Raw genomic sequence first — 14,764 nt, 5'->3', positions numbered from 1 at the left:
TCGGCGATTTGTGGAAGGATTCTCAGCGATAGCCACTCCGCTGACGAAGCTGCTTAAGAAGGAAACGAGGTTTGAATGGACGGTAAAGTGCGAAGAGAGTTTTCAGGAACTGAAGCAGAGATTGACGACGGCGCCAGTATTGACGATTCCTTCAGGATCGGGCGGGTATGAGATCTATAGCGATGCTTCGCTCAAAGGATTGGGATGTGTGCTAATGCAAAATGGAAGGGTGGTTGCTTATGCATCGAGACAGTTAAGGCCTCATGAGATGAACTACTCGACCCACGACTTGGAACTGGCAGCAATTATTTTCGTACTCAAGATCTGGAGGCACTACTTATGTGGAGAAAGGTTTCAGATCTACACGGACCATCAGAGCCTCAAGTATTTGTTTTCGCAGAAAGAATTGAACATGAGGCGAGAGACGTTGGATGGAATTATTGAAGGACTATGAGCGCTGACATATTGTATCATCCGGGAAGGCCAACCGGGTAGCGGATGCCTTGAGCGGGAAATCGAGCATCGCGCATTTGCTTGTCAAAGAGTGGATTTTATTGGAAGGAGCGCGGGACTCGGAATTTAAATTCGAGGTAGGACACCACTCCCGGTCGATGGCGACGTTACGGATTGAACCGGAAGTGCAAGCCAAGATTAAGGCGTTGCGGTCTACGGACCACGAGATTCGAGAAGATCCTAGAGATGGATGGCACTAAGAGGAAACCGGACTTCCAAGTGTCCGAGGACGGAATTCTTAAGTTTCGAGGACGGTTATGCGTGCCCGATGATTTGGGACTTAAGGAAAAGATTCTATCGGAAGCTCATAGGAGCAGTTATAGTATTCACCCGGGCAGCACAAAAATGTACCAGAATCTCCGACAACACTATTGGTGGAACGGAATGAAAGCGGATGTGGCCAGGCATGTGGCTAAGTGCTTGACGTGCCAACAAGTGAAGGCACAGCATTGTAAGCCTGGTGGGATGTTGCAGCCGTTGGAAATCCCAGAATGGAAATGGGAGCACATTACAATGGATTTTGTAACGGGACTGCCAAGAAGCCAGAGGGGACACGACTCTATTTGGGTGATAGTGGACAGGTTGACCAAGTCAGCGCATTTCCTGGCGGTGCGAAAAGACTTCGAGCTAGAAAGGTTGGCAGAGTTATATGTGCGTCAGATAGTTCGCCTTCATGGAGTACCGGTATCAATCACATCGGACCGTGATCCCCGGTTTACTGCGAATTTTTGGAAAAGTCTGCAAGTGGCCATGGGGACTAAGTTGCAATTCAGTACGGCCTATCATCCTCAGACGGACGGCCAATCTGAAAGGACGATTCAGACATTGGAAGACATGCTGCGAGCATGTGTTTTGGATTTTAAGGGCGGTTGGGAGGAACAGCTGCATTTGGTCGAATTCGCCTACAACAATAGCTACCAGCAGAGTATCAGAATGACACCATTCGAAGCACTATATGGCAGGGCTTGCAGAACACCGTTGTGTTGGGATGAGGTAGGAGAAAGAAGTATAACGGGTCCAGAGTTGGTTCAGCAGTCAGTGGAAACAGTAAAAGACTATCCGGGAAAGGTTGAGAACAGCTCAGAGCCGTCAGAAAAGTTACGCAGATCGAAGGCGTAGACCATTGGAGTTTCAAGTTGGCGACCATGTATTTCTTAAGGTCTCGCCGATGAGAGGACTATCTAGGTTTGGCAAGAAAGGGAAACTAAGTCCAAGGTATATAGGCCCGTTCGAGATTTTGGAAAGGATTGGGACGTTGGCCTATCGTCTCGCCTTGCCGCCGAATTTGTCGCAGGTTCATAACGTCTTCCACGTGTCGATGTTGAGGAAATACGAACCGGACCCGACCCATGTGCTAAATCATGAGGTGGTAGACGTGGACGACAGGGTGTCGTACGTGGAAAAGCCAGTGCGAATCGAGGACAGAAAGGAGCAAGTTTTGAGAAACAAGATGATCTCGTTAGTCAAAGTTGTCTGGGAACATCACGGGACGGAAGGCGCCACATGGGAAAGCGAGGAAGTGATGCGACACCAATACCCCCATTTGTTCGAGTAGTCGGGTTTGGATTGTAAATTTCGAGGACGAAATTTTTATAAGGGGGGAAGAGTTGTGACATCCCGAATTTCGGCCCATTTTTTGGGATTTATAAAACGCGTAATTTGTCAGTGTGCTTATAGTAAAATCTCGCCCGGGAACTGATCACTCCCGGTTATCATTTTAAATTAGAGATTTCGCTAGAATCGCACTCGATCAAATTTGGCCGTTATTTGGATCCCGAACTTGGCAGTCGATTTCCGGGAGTTTCGGGACAAAATAAATTGAACGGTGTCAATATTATGGTAGCCAACGTTGAGATTGTCAGGAATGATGGAAAAATGGGAGTTTTTGACCACGTGCGAATTTGGACTAGTAGACCTCCCTCGTTATGATTTGGTCTAATTAATTTGGCCTTTGTCCCTTTTTATGTGCGAGGCTTATTTTGGACCCGTAGACCACTTTCGGTTTTTAATTTGGGCCATCGGATCGCGATTAATATTTGAATGTTCAAATATTTTCTTTTATCCTCTCTCTCTCTCTCTCTCTCCTCTGCCGCGCATGTCCTCTCCGCGCACGTCTCCCCCTGCCCACGTCCCTCGCTTCACCCACTCCCACCTTTCTTCTCTCTCTCTCGTTTCTTTTCCTTCTTTCTTTTTCTTTTCTTCTTTCTTTCTCTTCTTCTTCTTCCTTCTTCCTTCCCGAACTCGCTTTGGTTACGCCGTTCTGCTCTGCTCACCGGCTTTGCTCGACCGCCCATCCAGCTCCGCCCGACGCCACCCTACCAGCCGCCGACTCCGCCGTCCTCCTCGCACCAGCGTCGCGCCGCCGCGCCGCGCGGCAGCTCCGCTCGACGCTGCTTCCTCCCCTCCCGAGCGCACGAGCTCGGCACGTCGCCGCTCCACCGGTCGCCGCCGCCGGCAAGCTCGGCCGCCGTCGCGCCCTCCGCCCGGCCGCCGCCCAGCCTCGCCTTCTCCTCCCTCGCGCGCTTGGCCAGGCAGGCTCGCCTTCTTTGCCTTTCGCTCCCGGCCGCCGCTTGTTCGTCGGCTCGCCGCCGGGCCCAGCGTCGCCGTCGCCGCCTCCGGTGCTGCCAGTCGCCGCCGTGTTCCACCACAAACAACCGGCAAGCCCCCTTTCCCTCCCCTTTCTCTCTCTCTCTCTCGGTTTGGCCGTGAGAGGCCTTGAGCCGGAGGAGCTCCGCCGCCGCCGTCACTGTTCCGGCGCGGATCCGTCGCCTCGCCCGGCCGTCCAGCCGTTCCATTTCCCTCTCTATCTCTGACCGTGCCCCTCTCTCTCCCTCTCTAGGCCGTGGATTAGCTTAGACCGTCGCCGTCGCTCGCGCATGCGTTCGCGGAGCCGCCGCCGCCGCCGTTCGTTCCGGCGAAGGACCGCCGTGTCCAGCCGCCATTACCACGTGTTCAGCTTCGGTTTGAAGCTTAGGACATCCGGTGAGTTTGACCCTAAGCCCTAATTAGGACAATTTGCATTTCTTGACGGGTTTTAGGGGTTAATTAGGTTAATTTAGGGGTTAAACGGTGGAGGCTGTTAGGGGCTGTTATCGTGGCTGTTTTGGTGGTGAGTCGTGATGATTTAATTGAGATTTAGAGTCCCGTATTATGCTGTGAGTCGGCTGAGCTTGGGTGCTTCGATTCGGATCGAATTTGTGGATTTGGCGGGAGAAACTCGTGATCCAAACGGTGGCTGTTAGGGACTGATTTTGTGGCACATTTGGTGACCGAGAGTGATGATTTAATCGAGGTTTAGTGGTCTATAGAGTGCTGTGATGTGGCGAAGCATAGATGCCTTGATTTGGGCGAAATTGTGGACTTGGCGGATGAAATTTGTGGACCGTATGGTGGCTGATTTTGTGGCTATTTTACGGGCTTAGTGTGACAATTTAATTGAGGATTAGTGGCCCGTAATGTGCTATGCGATGGCTGGAAGTATTGGATTGAATTGGCCCGAGTTCGGTTAAGTTCGGGTTCAATTGTGGATTATAGTGCGCGCCTAGTTTGGTCCTCATGGTGGCTGATTCGGGTGATGCTTTGGGGAGTCTAATAGAGTATTTTGAGGGTATTTGTTGGCCTAGAATGACCTGCTTGGTGGCTGTCCATACCGGGATTTAATTGGACAAGGCGCGATCAATTTGAGGCTTGATTGTGTGATTATCGGGAATGATCGCATTGATCAATTGACTGGCTAAATGAGCCTTGTTGTGATTGATTTTAGGATGCCATGTTGCTTGTTTAGCGGGACTAAGAATGGAATAGCTTGGCGGGCCTCGAATGCGAGGGTTCTTGTTATCCCGGTTGTGTGGATTGTGCATGGATTGTGTGTCAAGTTGATGTCATGGCTGATTTGAATTGATTGTCTGATTGGGCATGTTGATTTATGAAATTGAATATGCGTGGTGCAAATGCGCATGATTGCATCGTGATTTGAGTAAGTGGTGCGATGCAAGTGAATGCCCATATGTGAACGTTATAGCCATGAGTTTGCATCACGAGCATTGGCACGGCATGTGCATTTACAAGTGTGCTCGAGTGACATGTGCATTGTGATCACCTAAAATGCCCTGATGCGTTTAACGCGGGGTTCAGATGAAAATTGGTGCTTGTGAATGTGTGATCACAATAAACCCTGATGCGTTTTACGCGGGGTAGTGAACCCGTCCTGAGGCGTTTAACGCGGGACGATGCCCGGATTGCCGGAAGACGGCCAACCTGATGCGTTTACGCGGGTTCGGTCCGTATATGGAGATCGGTGTTGCGCCTGATGCGTTTACGCGGGCTAGAAACACTGGGCCTGATGCGTTTACGCGGGCCAGGAAGTGTTGGATAGTGATAGACCTGATGCGTTTTACGCGGGTCGGACCTGATGCGTTTAACGCGGGTCGGAGGAGAAATTGATAAATGGCAAGTATGCTAGAGTGCAAGCGTGCGAAAATGCATTGATGAGGCGTGAGCACGCGTATGAGCACGAGCATAAGCATGACATGCGTTGTGACCAAATGATGTGTACATGTGCTGCGACCGGATCCTATGTTTTATGCTTGAATTGTAAGTGCCTAACCTGCAGGGCAAGGTGAGTGTTGGATTTGGGCCCGAGGGCCTAAGTCAATTATGATTTGCTTGGAGTGTTGATTTAGTACTCGTCAGGAGGTGCACTTTAGCCTAATTTAGGTTTAGGGAATTACTCGCTGAGATTTATTCTCACTGTTGTTGAAACCCAATTTTTCAGACCCCCAGCCCTGAGGATGGCAGGCGTATTGAAACGTTTTGGGAGGAGCCCCGGCTAGATATAGTGGTTGATCGCCGAGCCACGTACCCCGCTTTTGATTTTTGAGTGTGGGCTGTTTATGAATATTGTATATGTTTCCCGATGTCAAAACAAGTGTATATTTATCCGTGCTGGTTGTTGTATGGCTATCCTTGGTCAGGTGTATTTTAATGTACGGGTGGTTTTAATTACTTCCGCATGTGCTTTAAATCTCTGTGTTGGGTGTTGGGTCGGCGACGCGTCCTGGGACGTCGCACACAAATCGACCTTTGCGAGGGATGTGGCGCGCCGAGGAGTGCGGGGCGTGACAAAGTACTTTCCTCCTGCTAAGTCTGCCAAGATGCGTAACGATATTACTTCTTTTGTACAGATGGATGGTGAATCTCTATACGAACTATGGAGAGGTTTAAAGAACTACTAAGGCGTTGTCCGCATCATGGCCTACCAGTTTGGATGCAAGTGCATACATTCTACAATGGAGTGATGCCGAATTTGAGGTCTACCATTGATGCCGCAGCTGGAGGGACGTTGAACAATAAATCGCCTGAGGAAGCCTTTGATCTTTTGGAGGAGATGGCGGCTAATAGCTACCAATGGCCGATTGAGAGGCTATCTGCTAGAAAGTCGAGTGGAATTCATGAAGTTGGTGTCAATACTACCATTGTCGCAGAGTTTGCTGCTTTAAACAAAAAGATCGACTCAGTGTTGAAGATTCAAGGCCCAACTTGTGAATTTTGCAATGGAAGCCATGCTAGCACCGAATGTCAGGTAGGTAATCCTTTCACACATCCTCCTGAAAATACTAACTTTGTTGGAAATTTTAGCAGGCCTCCCCAGAACAATCCATATTCAAACACCTATAATCCTAGATGGCAAAACCACCCGAATTTCTCCTGGAGCAACCAAAATCAGCAAGGGCCGAGACCACCACCACCATCATTTAGGCCGCTTGAGGAGAAACAGCATAATCACCTTGAGGAGATGGTTACTAAGCTAGCTCAAACAACTCAAGACTTCATTAAAAGTGCTGATGTGAGGTTCCAAAATCAGGAGGCATCCATTCGAAATCTGGAGAAGCAGGTTGGCCAGTTAGCTAACCATTTGTCTGAAAGACCGTATGGTACCCTTCCGAGCAACACCGAGAAGAATCCAGTTGAGAATGCAAAAGCAATCACCTTGAGGAGTGGAAAAGAAGTTAGCAGAAATTTGTCTAATGAAGCAGCAAGAAAAAAGAAAGAAATCGAACCACCTGGTGTCACGCCCCGTATCCCACAAAACGCAAACATCCCACGCAAAGGTCGATTTGTTTACGACGTCCCAGGAAGCGTCGCCGACCCAACTCCCAACACAGAGCATAAGGCACATGCGGAAGCGATAATTAAAACACCCGTACAAAACAATACATGACCAAGGGTAGCAGGAACGTCGAACAATTCAAAGCCTAATAATCAAGACTTGCATTGAACTTCAAAACATATACAATGTCCACTATACACCAATACAAATCACCAAACAAAAGCGGGTCGACGGCCATTACTAACAAAATCCCTAAGTGGCCAAGGGAGCAGTCTAAGGTGGGGCTATAATAAAAAAGGGTTACTGGCCCGACCTAAAGGAGGCTAAGGCTGATCCTAGGAAACTTAATCGGGATCAGATCCTGATGACTCGGACTCAGCCTCGATTATCTCATCCTCCGAATCCATCTGCTCGACCTTGCCAACCTGTTCGGGTTCCTGCTTTATGGGCTCCGGATTCTCATATGGATCGGGTACACCAAGCAACCTCTATCAGGAGTCTGAAAAACGGGGTTTAAACAACTATGAGACGAATCTCAGTGAGTAGGCCTCCTAAACCGAAACTAGGCTAACATGCACCTCCCGACAAGCAAATCAACACAACAACGGACAATAATGTCAATCAAATGACCTAGGCCCTTGAGCCCGGATCGCTTACCTTGCTGACCCTGCAGGTTAAACAGTTCGATATAATAATCATGGCACATACGTGGCACACATTTTCACACGTACGCCATACGCATGCTCATACTCAAAGTGTTCATCTCGCATGCCATTCACCGAGTACGCACCATAACCAACATTCACTGGCACACATTTGTCATGCTTATGATGTGGTTCAATTAATGCACTCTGGCATACATCTCATTTTTAATTAGAAATTGACCCGAAGGCCACGGCCCGAAGGCTCACAACACTCCACGGCCAGCGTAAAAACGCCCCAGGCCCAGTGTCTCGAGCCTGCTACAAAGTGCATGAGGCGCAACACCGATCTCCTTACGAACCAGAGCCTGCTACAAAGTGCATGAGGTTGGTCGTCTTCCGGACATACCGGGCATCGTCCTGCTACAAAGTGCATGAGGACGGCACGACCCAAAGGCCAATAAGTGATCACACGGCACATTGCCAATTTTATCTGAACCCCGTGTAAAACGCATCAGGGTATAATTAGGTGATCACATGCTCATGACAGACACGCATTCTCGCACAATTTCGTCACATGCCCCACACTAGGCATACACAATGCGTGACCATGCAATGTCGTATAATGCAACATGAGCATTCAATTTCAGCACGGCATTTCAACAAACATGCCAAATCAACGTGCTCAAATAGCCAATCAATTGCCCATACTTATTCGCATAACATGCGCACTTGGCCAACTAGTACCATATGACCCAAAACATAATTTACGCACTTGGGCAATAAACATTCACACCAATGATTGGCCAATCACACACCGCATTGCTCGAACACGAAATCAAGCGGCATGGCATTAAACAATTGAGCACGACAAAGTACCATTCAACCACCGAGTCGCTCAAACGAGGCACCACAAAATTTAACACAATCAAGCACAATTTGTACCCAAATCAGCCACTACATGGCCCAACCATTCACACATAGCGATTCACGAACAAACCACACCTTAGCCGTACAAGGCCCAATTAAACCTCAATGGACAGCCACTAATCAGTCCGAGAGAGAGAAAAACCGGGAATATACAAAATCGGGTCCAAACTGAGCAGTTGCACAGTGACAGAAATCCATTTGAAATAAATGGTAAATCAATTCCAAAAATTATGAAATTTGGATATGTTGTACAAAACATCTCAATGAACATTTTCTGTGAAGAACTAGAGACCCAGTTCTAACCGTAAATACCTCGTTTTGACACTCCAAGTCGGACAAAATCCGATTCGCTCGGACAGCCCCTCAGGCCATCAGAATACAACTCATTGAGTACCCAAATCATTTTTGAAAGCCCTGAAATTTTTATATGTTATAACCACAAATGTCCCCAACAATGTTTGTGAAGGAAGTATTTTGAAAATAGGCCTGAAAAAATTTATAAAAATTCGAACAGACCAGAAGGTCGAGTGAACAGTAAATCGGGCAGTTTTGTTTCGGTCCAAAGATGGACTTCCGAATGACCTCAAATGATTTCCAAAAATTCCCAAATTAAAGTATGTTATACTTAAAGATGTTGGGAACAACTTTCATGAAGAACATTTCTTCAGATTCGGCCCACAATGATCACAAAGAAAATAAAAAAGTGCAGAGGTACAGTAAAATCAGTAACCCGAGAATCATTACACTTGCACCATTAAGCAAATCCAGCTCATACATCCTCTAAACCAAGTCTCCACAGTCTTAAAACCATCCCTAAATCATCACCTTAGGCCTTTAAAATCACCACAACGTCAGCCCAAATCAGCCCCCACTAATTAACCCCTAAAACTTGTCAAAAGTGCACATAATCCTAATTAAGGGTTAGGATTTCCACTCACACTAACTGAGCTCCACACCAGGCTAGCGGACGGGAAATGAGCGACCAATCACCGACGAGCGATGAAATCGGCGGCGGCGTTCCGGTGGCGTCTACGGCGGCTAGAACGGCGGACCGGCGAGTCCTTCACGCCGGTGGTCTCGGCTTGGCTGGTCTGGCGTTCCTTGGCCAAACGGAACAGAGAGAGACGAGAGGGAGAGATGGGACGGTGGGGTGATGGTGGGGGCGAACGGCGGTGGCCGGACGGTGGCACGGCGGCGACGGTTCCGGTGAGGCGCTCATGGCGAGAGACGACGAGGGAGAGAGAGATTTTCGGAAGAGAGGGGGAGGGGATCGGCCGAATGGGGGAGGGGAGGAGAGAGAAAGGGAGTCAAATAGTCTTCAATGGTCAAAAGTTGGTTGCCACATGTCGCGATCTTGCGCGTTGGACCATTTTGCCCTTTGATCCAATGGATATTATTCATCCTTACTCAATAATTGATGGGCCTTTTGGTAATTCAATAATTCTAATAATTATCCACAATGAAGCCCAAAAAATCCTCAAAATTCGGAACTCCAAAAATAGGGCACAAGGGCATTTTCGTAATTTTCCGGTCCCGGATCGAAATTCCATTTTTCGACTGCACCGACCCCAAATATGATTGGCCACTCAAAAATGACGTCGGCCTAGCAAAATAATCGCAAACACCCATAGAATTTCGACATCGAAGTTCGGATCCAATTTGGCGATCAAAATTGCTCAATTCAGAATTTTAGAGCCTCTCACTAACGGGTGGCTATTTAGGGGTTACGCGTATCGACCTAGGGTCACTCGAGTTGTGACGGATTCGATTACCGGGAGAACGCAAGGAATTATTGGTTATTCCAAGGGTCACGATCGTTCGGTTCAAGTTCGGGATTTGTTCGCCACTCGTACTCTCGGTCGAGCAGAATCACCCGCGATCCGATTGTACGCCGTTGGCCAAACCAAATCCGTCACTTTCCTAAGATCGGCCCACACTGGCCCAAAATTCTTCCCTGTCGTTTCTCGAAATCAGTGCCCGATTCGCGATCGGGTCCCCGGTCCACGTACCGTTTTCCTAGTTAGCCTTTCCCATTGGTCAGTATCTCGCGAGGGGCCAGCTCCGGGCGAGACGTACTAAAATCAGATGAGAAATAATATCCACTTCGTTAGATCCCGGAAATGGGTCGAAATTCAGGATGTTACACCTGGAGCCGACGCACCCGAAATTGAACCGTCCAAAGCTAATCCACCTCGAAGCAAGTTATTTCCGGACAATCCAAAGCCATATATGCCGCTAGTTCCATACCCGGAAAGACTTCAGCAACACAAAATAGATAAGCAGTTGTCTAAATTCCTTGATGTTTTTAAGAAATTGCACATTAATATTCCTTTTGCATATGCCTTAGCCCAGATGCCTAGTTATGCGAAATTTTTGAAGGAAATTTTGGCAAACAAACGGAAATTGGAAGATTATGAGACTGTGAAGCTTAATGAGGAATGTTCAGCTATTTTGCAGAATAAGTTACCACCAAAGTTGAAAGATCCAGGGAGTTTTACTATTCCTTGTACTATTGGTAATTCTTATTTTGATAAGGCATTGTGTGATTTAGGTGCAAGTATTAATCTAATGCCTTATTCTGTTTTTAGGAAATTAGGTTTGGGGGAAGCAAAAGCTACCACCGTATCTCTTCAGTTAGCCGATCGATCGATTAAATACCCGAGAGGCATAGTGGAGGATGTTCTAGTTAAGGTTGACAAGTTTATTTTTCCTGCAGATTTCATTGTCTTAGAGATGGAGGAGGATTTCGAGGTCCTGATCATCCTAGGCCAACCTTTTCTATCAACATGGAGAGCTCTAATTGATGTGCAACAAGGAAAATTAATTCTTAGAGTTCAAGATGATCGAGTCACCTTTGATGTGTTCAAAGCCATGAAATATCCTGCTGAGCTGAATGAATGTTTGAGAGTCGATGCAGTTGATAGGCTTGTGGAATCAATTTTTAGTAAAGCCACAATTGAAGACTCGTTGAAGGCATGCTTGTTTGGCCAAGCAAAGAAGAAGCCAAAGCTGTAGAGGTCGAGCAGTACACGAAATTTTTGGAAGCAAATCCACCTCTTCTGAGATTTAGACCACCGAAATTCGAAGAATTGGGATCGAATTTGAAGAAACCGAAACCTTCTATTGAAGAACCACCAATTCTAAAACTCAAATCTTTACCATCTCATCTTAAATATGCTTTTCTTGATGGAATGTCCTCTCTTCCAGTAATTATTTCTTCTTCTTTGACAGGTGTGATGGAGGAAAAGTTACTCCGAATCCTGAGAGATCTTAAAGGAGCAATAGGATGGACCATTGCAAATATTAAAGGAATAAGCCCCTCGATATGCATGCATAAAATATTGATGGAAGAGCAATTCAAACCGATCATCCAACCCCAAAGGAGGCTCAATCCAAAAATGCAGGAGGTGGTGAAGGCTGAGGTAATTAAGCTACTTGATGCAGGGATTATCTATCCTGTCTCTGACAGTGCTTGGGTAAGTCCTGTGCAAGTTGTTCCCAAAAAAGGAGGTATGACTGTTCAACCTAATGATGATAATGAATTGATTCCTACTAGAACAGTTACTGGATGGCATGTTTGCATGGATTATAGAAAATTAAATGGTGCCACCCGTAAAGATCACTTTCCTTTGCCTTTTATTGATCAATTATTGGAGAGACTTGCAGGGCATGAGTTTTACTGCTTTTTAGATGGATATTCTGGTTATAATCAAATCCCTATTGCACATGAGGATCAAGAAAAAATTACTTTTACTTGTTCCTATGGTACTTTTGCCTATAGGAGGATGCCTTTTGGTCTTTGTAATGCGCCTGCTACTTTTCAAAGATGCATGATGGCTATTTTTTCTGACATGATGGAAAAATATATTGAGATATTTATGGATGATTTTTCTGTTTTTGGCTCATCTTTTGTTTCATGCTTGAATAATTTAGCTTTGGTGTTACAAAGATGTAAGGAGACTAACCTTGTCTTGAATTGGGAGAAGTGTCACTTTATGGTGCGGGAAGGGATTGTGCTAGGCCATAAGATCTCTATAAGAGGAATTGAGGTGGATCGAGCTAAGATTGAAGTTATTTCAAAACTGCCGCCTCCTACCTCTGTGAAGCTTGTTCAAGGATTTTTGGGACATGCAGGATTTTATAGGCGTTTCATTAAAGATTTTTCTAAGATTGCTAGACCCCTTTCTAAATTGTTGGAAAAAGATTCTAAATTTGACTTCTCTGATCATTGTTTGCAAGCATTCAACACATTGAAGGAGAAGTTAATTTCGGCCCCTATCATGATTGCGCCTACTTGGGATTTACCTTTCGAGTTGATGTGTGACGCTAGTGACTCGGCTGTTGGAGCCGTACTTGGACAAAGAAAGGATAGAATTTTTCGAACCATATACTATGCAAGTCGCGCCCTATCTAGAGCTCAATTGAATTATGCCACAACTGAAAAGGAGCTTTTGGCGGTAGTGTTTGCTTTTGATAAATTTCGCTCTTATTTGATTGGTTCCAAAGTCATTGTTTACACTGACCACTCTGCTCTTAAGTACTTGCTTGAAAAGAAAGATTCAAAACCTAGGTTGATTAGGTGGATCTTACTGCTGCAAGAGTTTGACTTGGAAATCAAAGACAAGAAAGGGAAAGAAAACTTAGTGGCCGACCATCTCTCTAGATTGCCGAATGCCCCTGTGAAAGAAAGACCAATCCTAGATGAATTTCCTGATGAGGCACTTTTCTCTGTCAAAATCGAAACCTCTTGGTATGCTGATTATGTTAATTTCTTGGTAAGTAAGGTTCTCCCTTCTAAATTGACTTATCAACAAAGGAAGAAATTCTTTTCTGATGTTAAACACTATTTTTAGGAGGATCCTTTCTTGTTTAAGGTATGTGCTGATCAAGTTATTAGGCGATGTGTTCCCAATGAAGAAATACCTAACATTCTTTTTCATTGCCATGATGGACAGGCAGGTGGTCACTTCGGTGCCTCCAAGACTGCAGCTAAGGTTTTACAGTCTGGTTTTTATTGGCCTACACTATTTAGAGATGCATATTCTTATGTTGGTGCATGTGATAAGTGTCAAAGAACTGGTAATATATCTAGAAGACATGAAATGCCTTTAAACAATATCTTAATCTGTGAATTGTTTGATGTTTGGAGTATGGATTTCATGGGACCCTTTCCACCTTCATATGGTAATACTTATATCTTGGTTGCTGTGGAATATGTTTCTAAATGGATTGAGGCCGTAGCTTTGCCTTCTAATGATGCTAGAGTTGTGAAAAAGAATATCTTTACCAGGTTTGGCACGCCTAGGGCTATGATAAGTGATCAAGGTACACACTTTTTGAATAAGCAATTTGAATCACTTTTGCATAAATATGGTGTGACACATAAAGTAGCTGCTGCTTATCACCCTCAAACTAGTGGTCAAGCTGAAATTTCTAATAGGGAGATAAAGAGAATATTGGAAAAGACAGTGAATTCTAATAGGAAGGATTGGGCAATTAAACTTGATGATGCATTGTGGGCTTATAGAACTGCTTATAAAACTCCTATTGGTATGTCACCTTTTCGACTTGTTTATGGAAAAGCATGTCATTTGCCTGTTGAGTTAGAGCATAAAGCATATTGGGCAGTACGTTTTCTTAACTTCGATATGCAGGCAGCTGGTGAGAAGAGATTGTTGCAATTGAATGAGTTGGATGAGTTCCGCAATGAAGCATATGAGAATGCCAAGATCTATAAGGAGAGGACCAAGAGATGGCATGATAGGCACATCTTAAGAAAGGAGTTTCATATAGGTCAAAGAGTTTTATTATATAACTCACGTCTTCGTCTTTTTCCAGGTAAGTTGAAGTCAAGATGGTCTGGACCTTTCACTATCACCAAGATCTTCCCTTATGGAACAGTTGAAGTTGTTAATGATAAGGAGGAAACCTTTGAAGTGAACGGTCAACATCTCAAGCCCTACTTTGGAGGTGGTTTCGACTCCCAGACAGCCACCATTGCTTTGCTTTCGCCTGCCTAGAAGAGTTGGAAGAGTTTGGCTGCAAACTATAAAGCAAGCGCTTTTTGGGAGGCAACCCAAGCATTTTAATTTTTTGCATTTTAACTTTATTTATTTACTGCATTCGAGAAAAAAAAAATTGCATCCTCCCAATAATAGTTTCCCCTAATTACCTGTTTTATTTTTCTAGGGACCTATCTTCAAGTTTTCTCCAAGCTTTCTACCCCAAATACCCCTATGGCATGCGTTCATCATATTCTAGGGGAGTTTCTCTATCTTAATTTTTTTTTCCAGCATTGAGGACACTGCTGCATTAGAGTTTGGGGGTGGGAGATAAAATTTTTGCTGGAAAATTTTCGTGAAATCTTTGCTTAATTTGAAATTTGGATGCAATTTTCGAAAAAAATGTTGTTTAAAAGTGGGATTGATGTGTGAGTTAGTCTTGATCCTAAGCATGTAGTCCATATTTCGAGCACTAGTCTTTACTTTTTGAGTTATGTGTACCTAGAGAAGATTTATGTGAAGTATGTGATTCTCTTATAACTCACCCAGATCTTAGAATTTATCTGATT

General features: G+C 45.4%; 1 protein-coding gene and 1 non-coding gene across 2 annotated transcripts; one reads left to right on the top strand and one right to left on the bottom strand.

Annotated features, from left to right (window-relative positions):
• Positions 1-5,663: 5,663 nt before the first annotated feature.
• On the bottom strand, positions 5,664-5,769 carry LOC115664675 (small nucleolar RNA R71). The gene has a single exon (XR_004003621.1). It is a non-coding gene; the product is annotated as a small nucleolar RNA R71 (small nucleolar RNA).
• Positions 5,723-11,208, top strand: LOC130138641 (uncharacterized). The gene is made up of 2 exons (XM_056313360.1): positions 5,723-6,520; positions 10,330-11,208. Exons 1-2 carry the CDS (start codon positions 5,723-5,725, stop codon positions 11,206-11,208), a joined length of 1,677 nt encoding a protein of 558 aa, XP_056169335.1.
• Positions 11,209-14,764: the final 3,556 nt, after the last annotated feature.

The sequence above is a fragment of the Syzygium oleosum genome, unplaced genomic scaffold (genome assembly GCF_021117445.2).
Source record: "Syzygium oleosum isolate NSW1041296 unplaced genomic scaffold, Sole_v2.1 Sole_v2.07, whole genome shotgun sequence".
Classification (NCBI taxonomy): domain Eukaryota; kingdom Viridiplantae; phylum Streptophyta; class Magnoliopsida; order Myrtales; family Myrtaceae; genus Syzygium; species Syzygium oleosum.
This window is presented reverse-complemented; position numbering and strand designations above follow the sequence as displayed.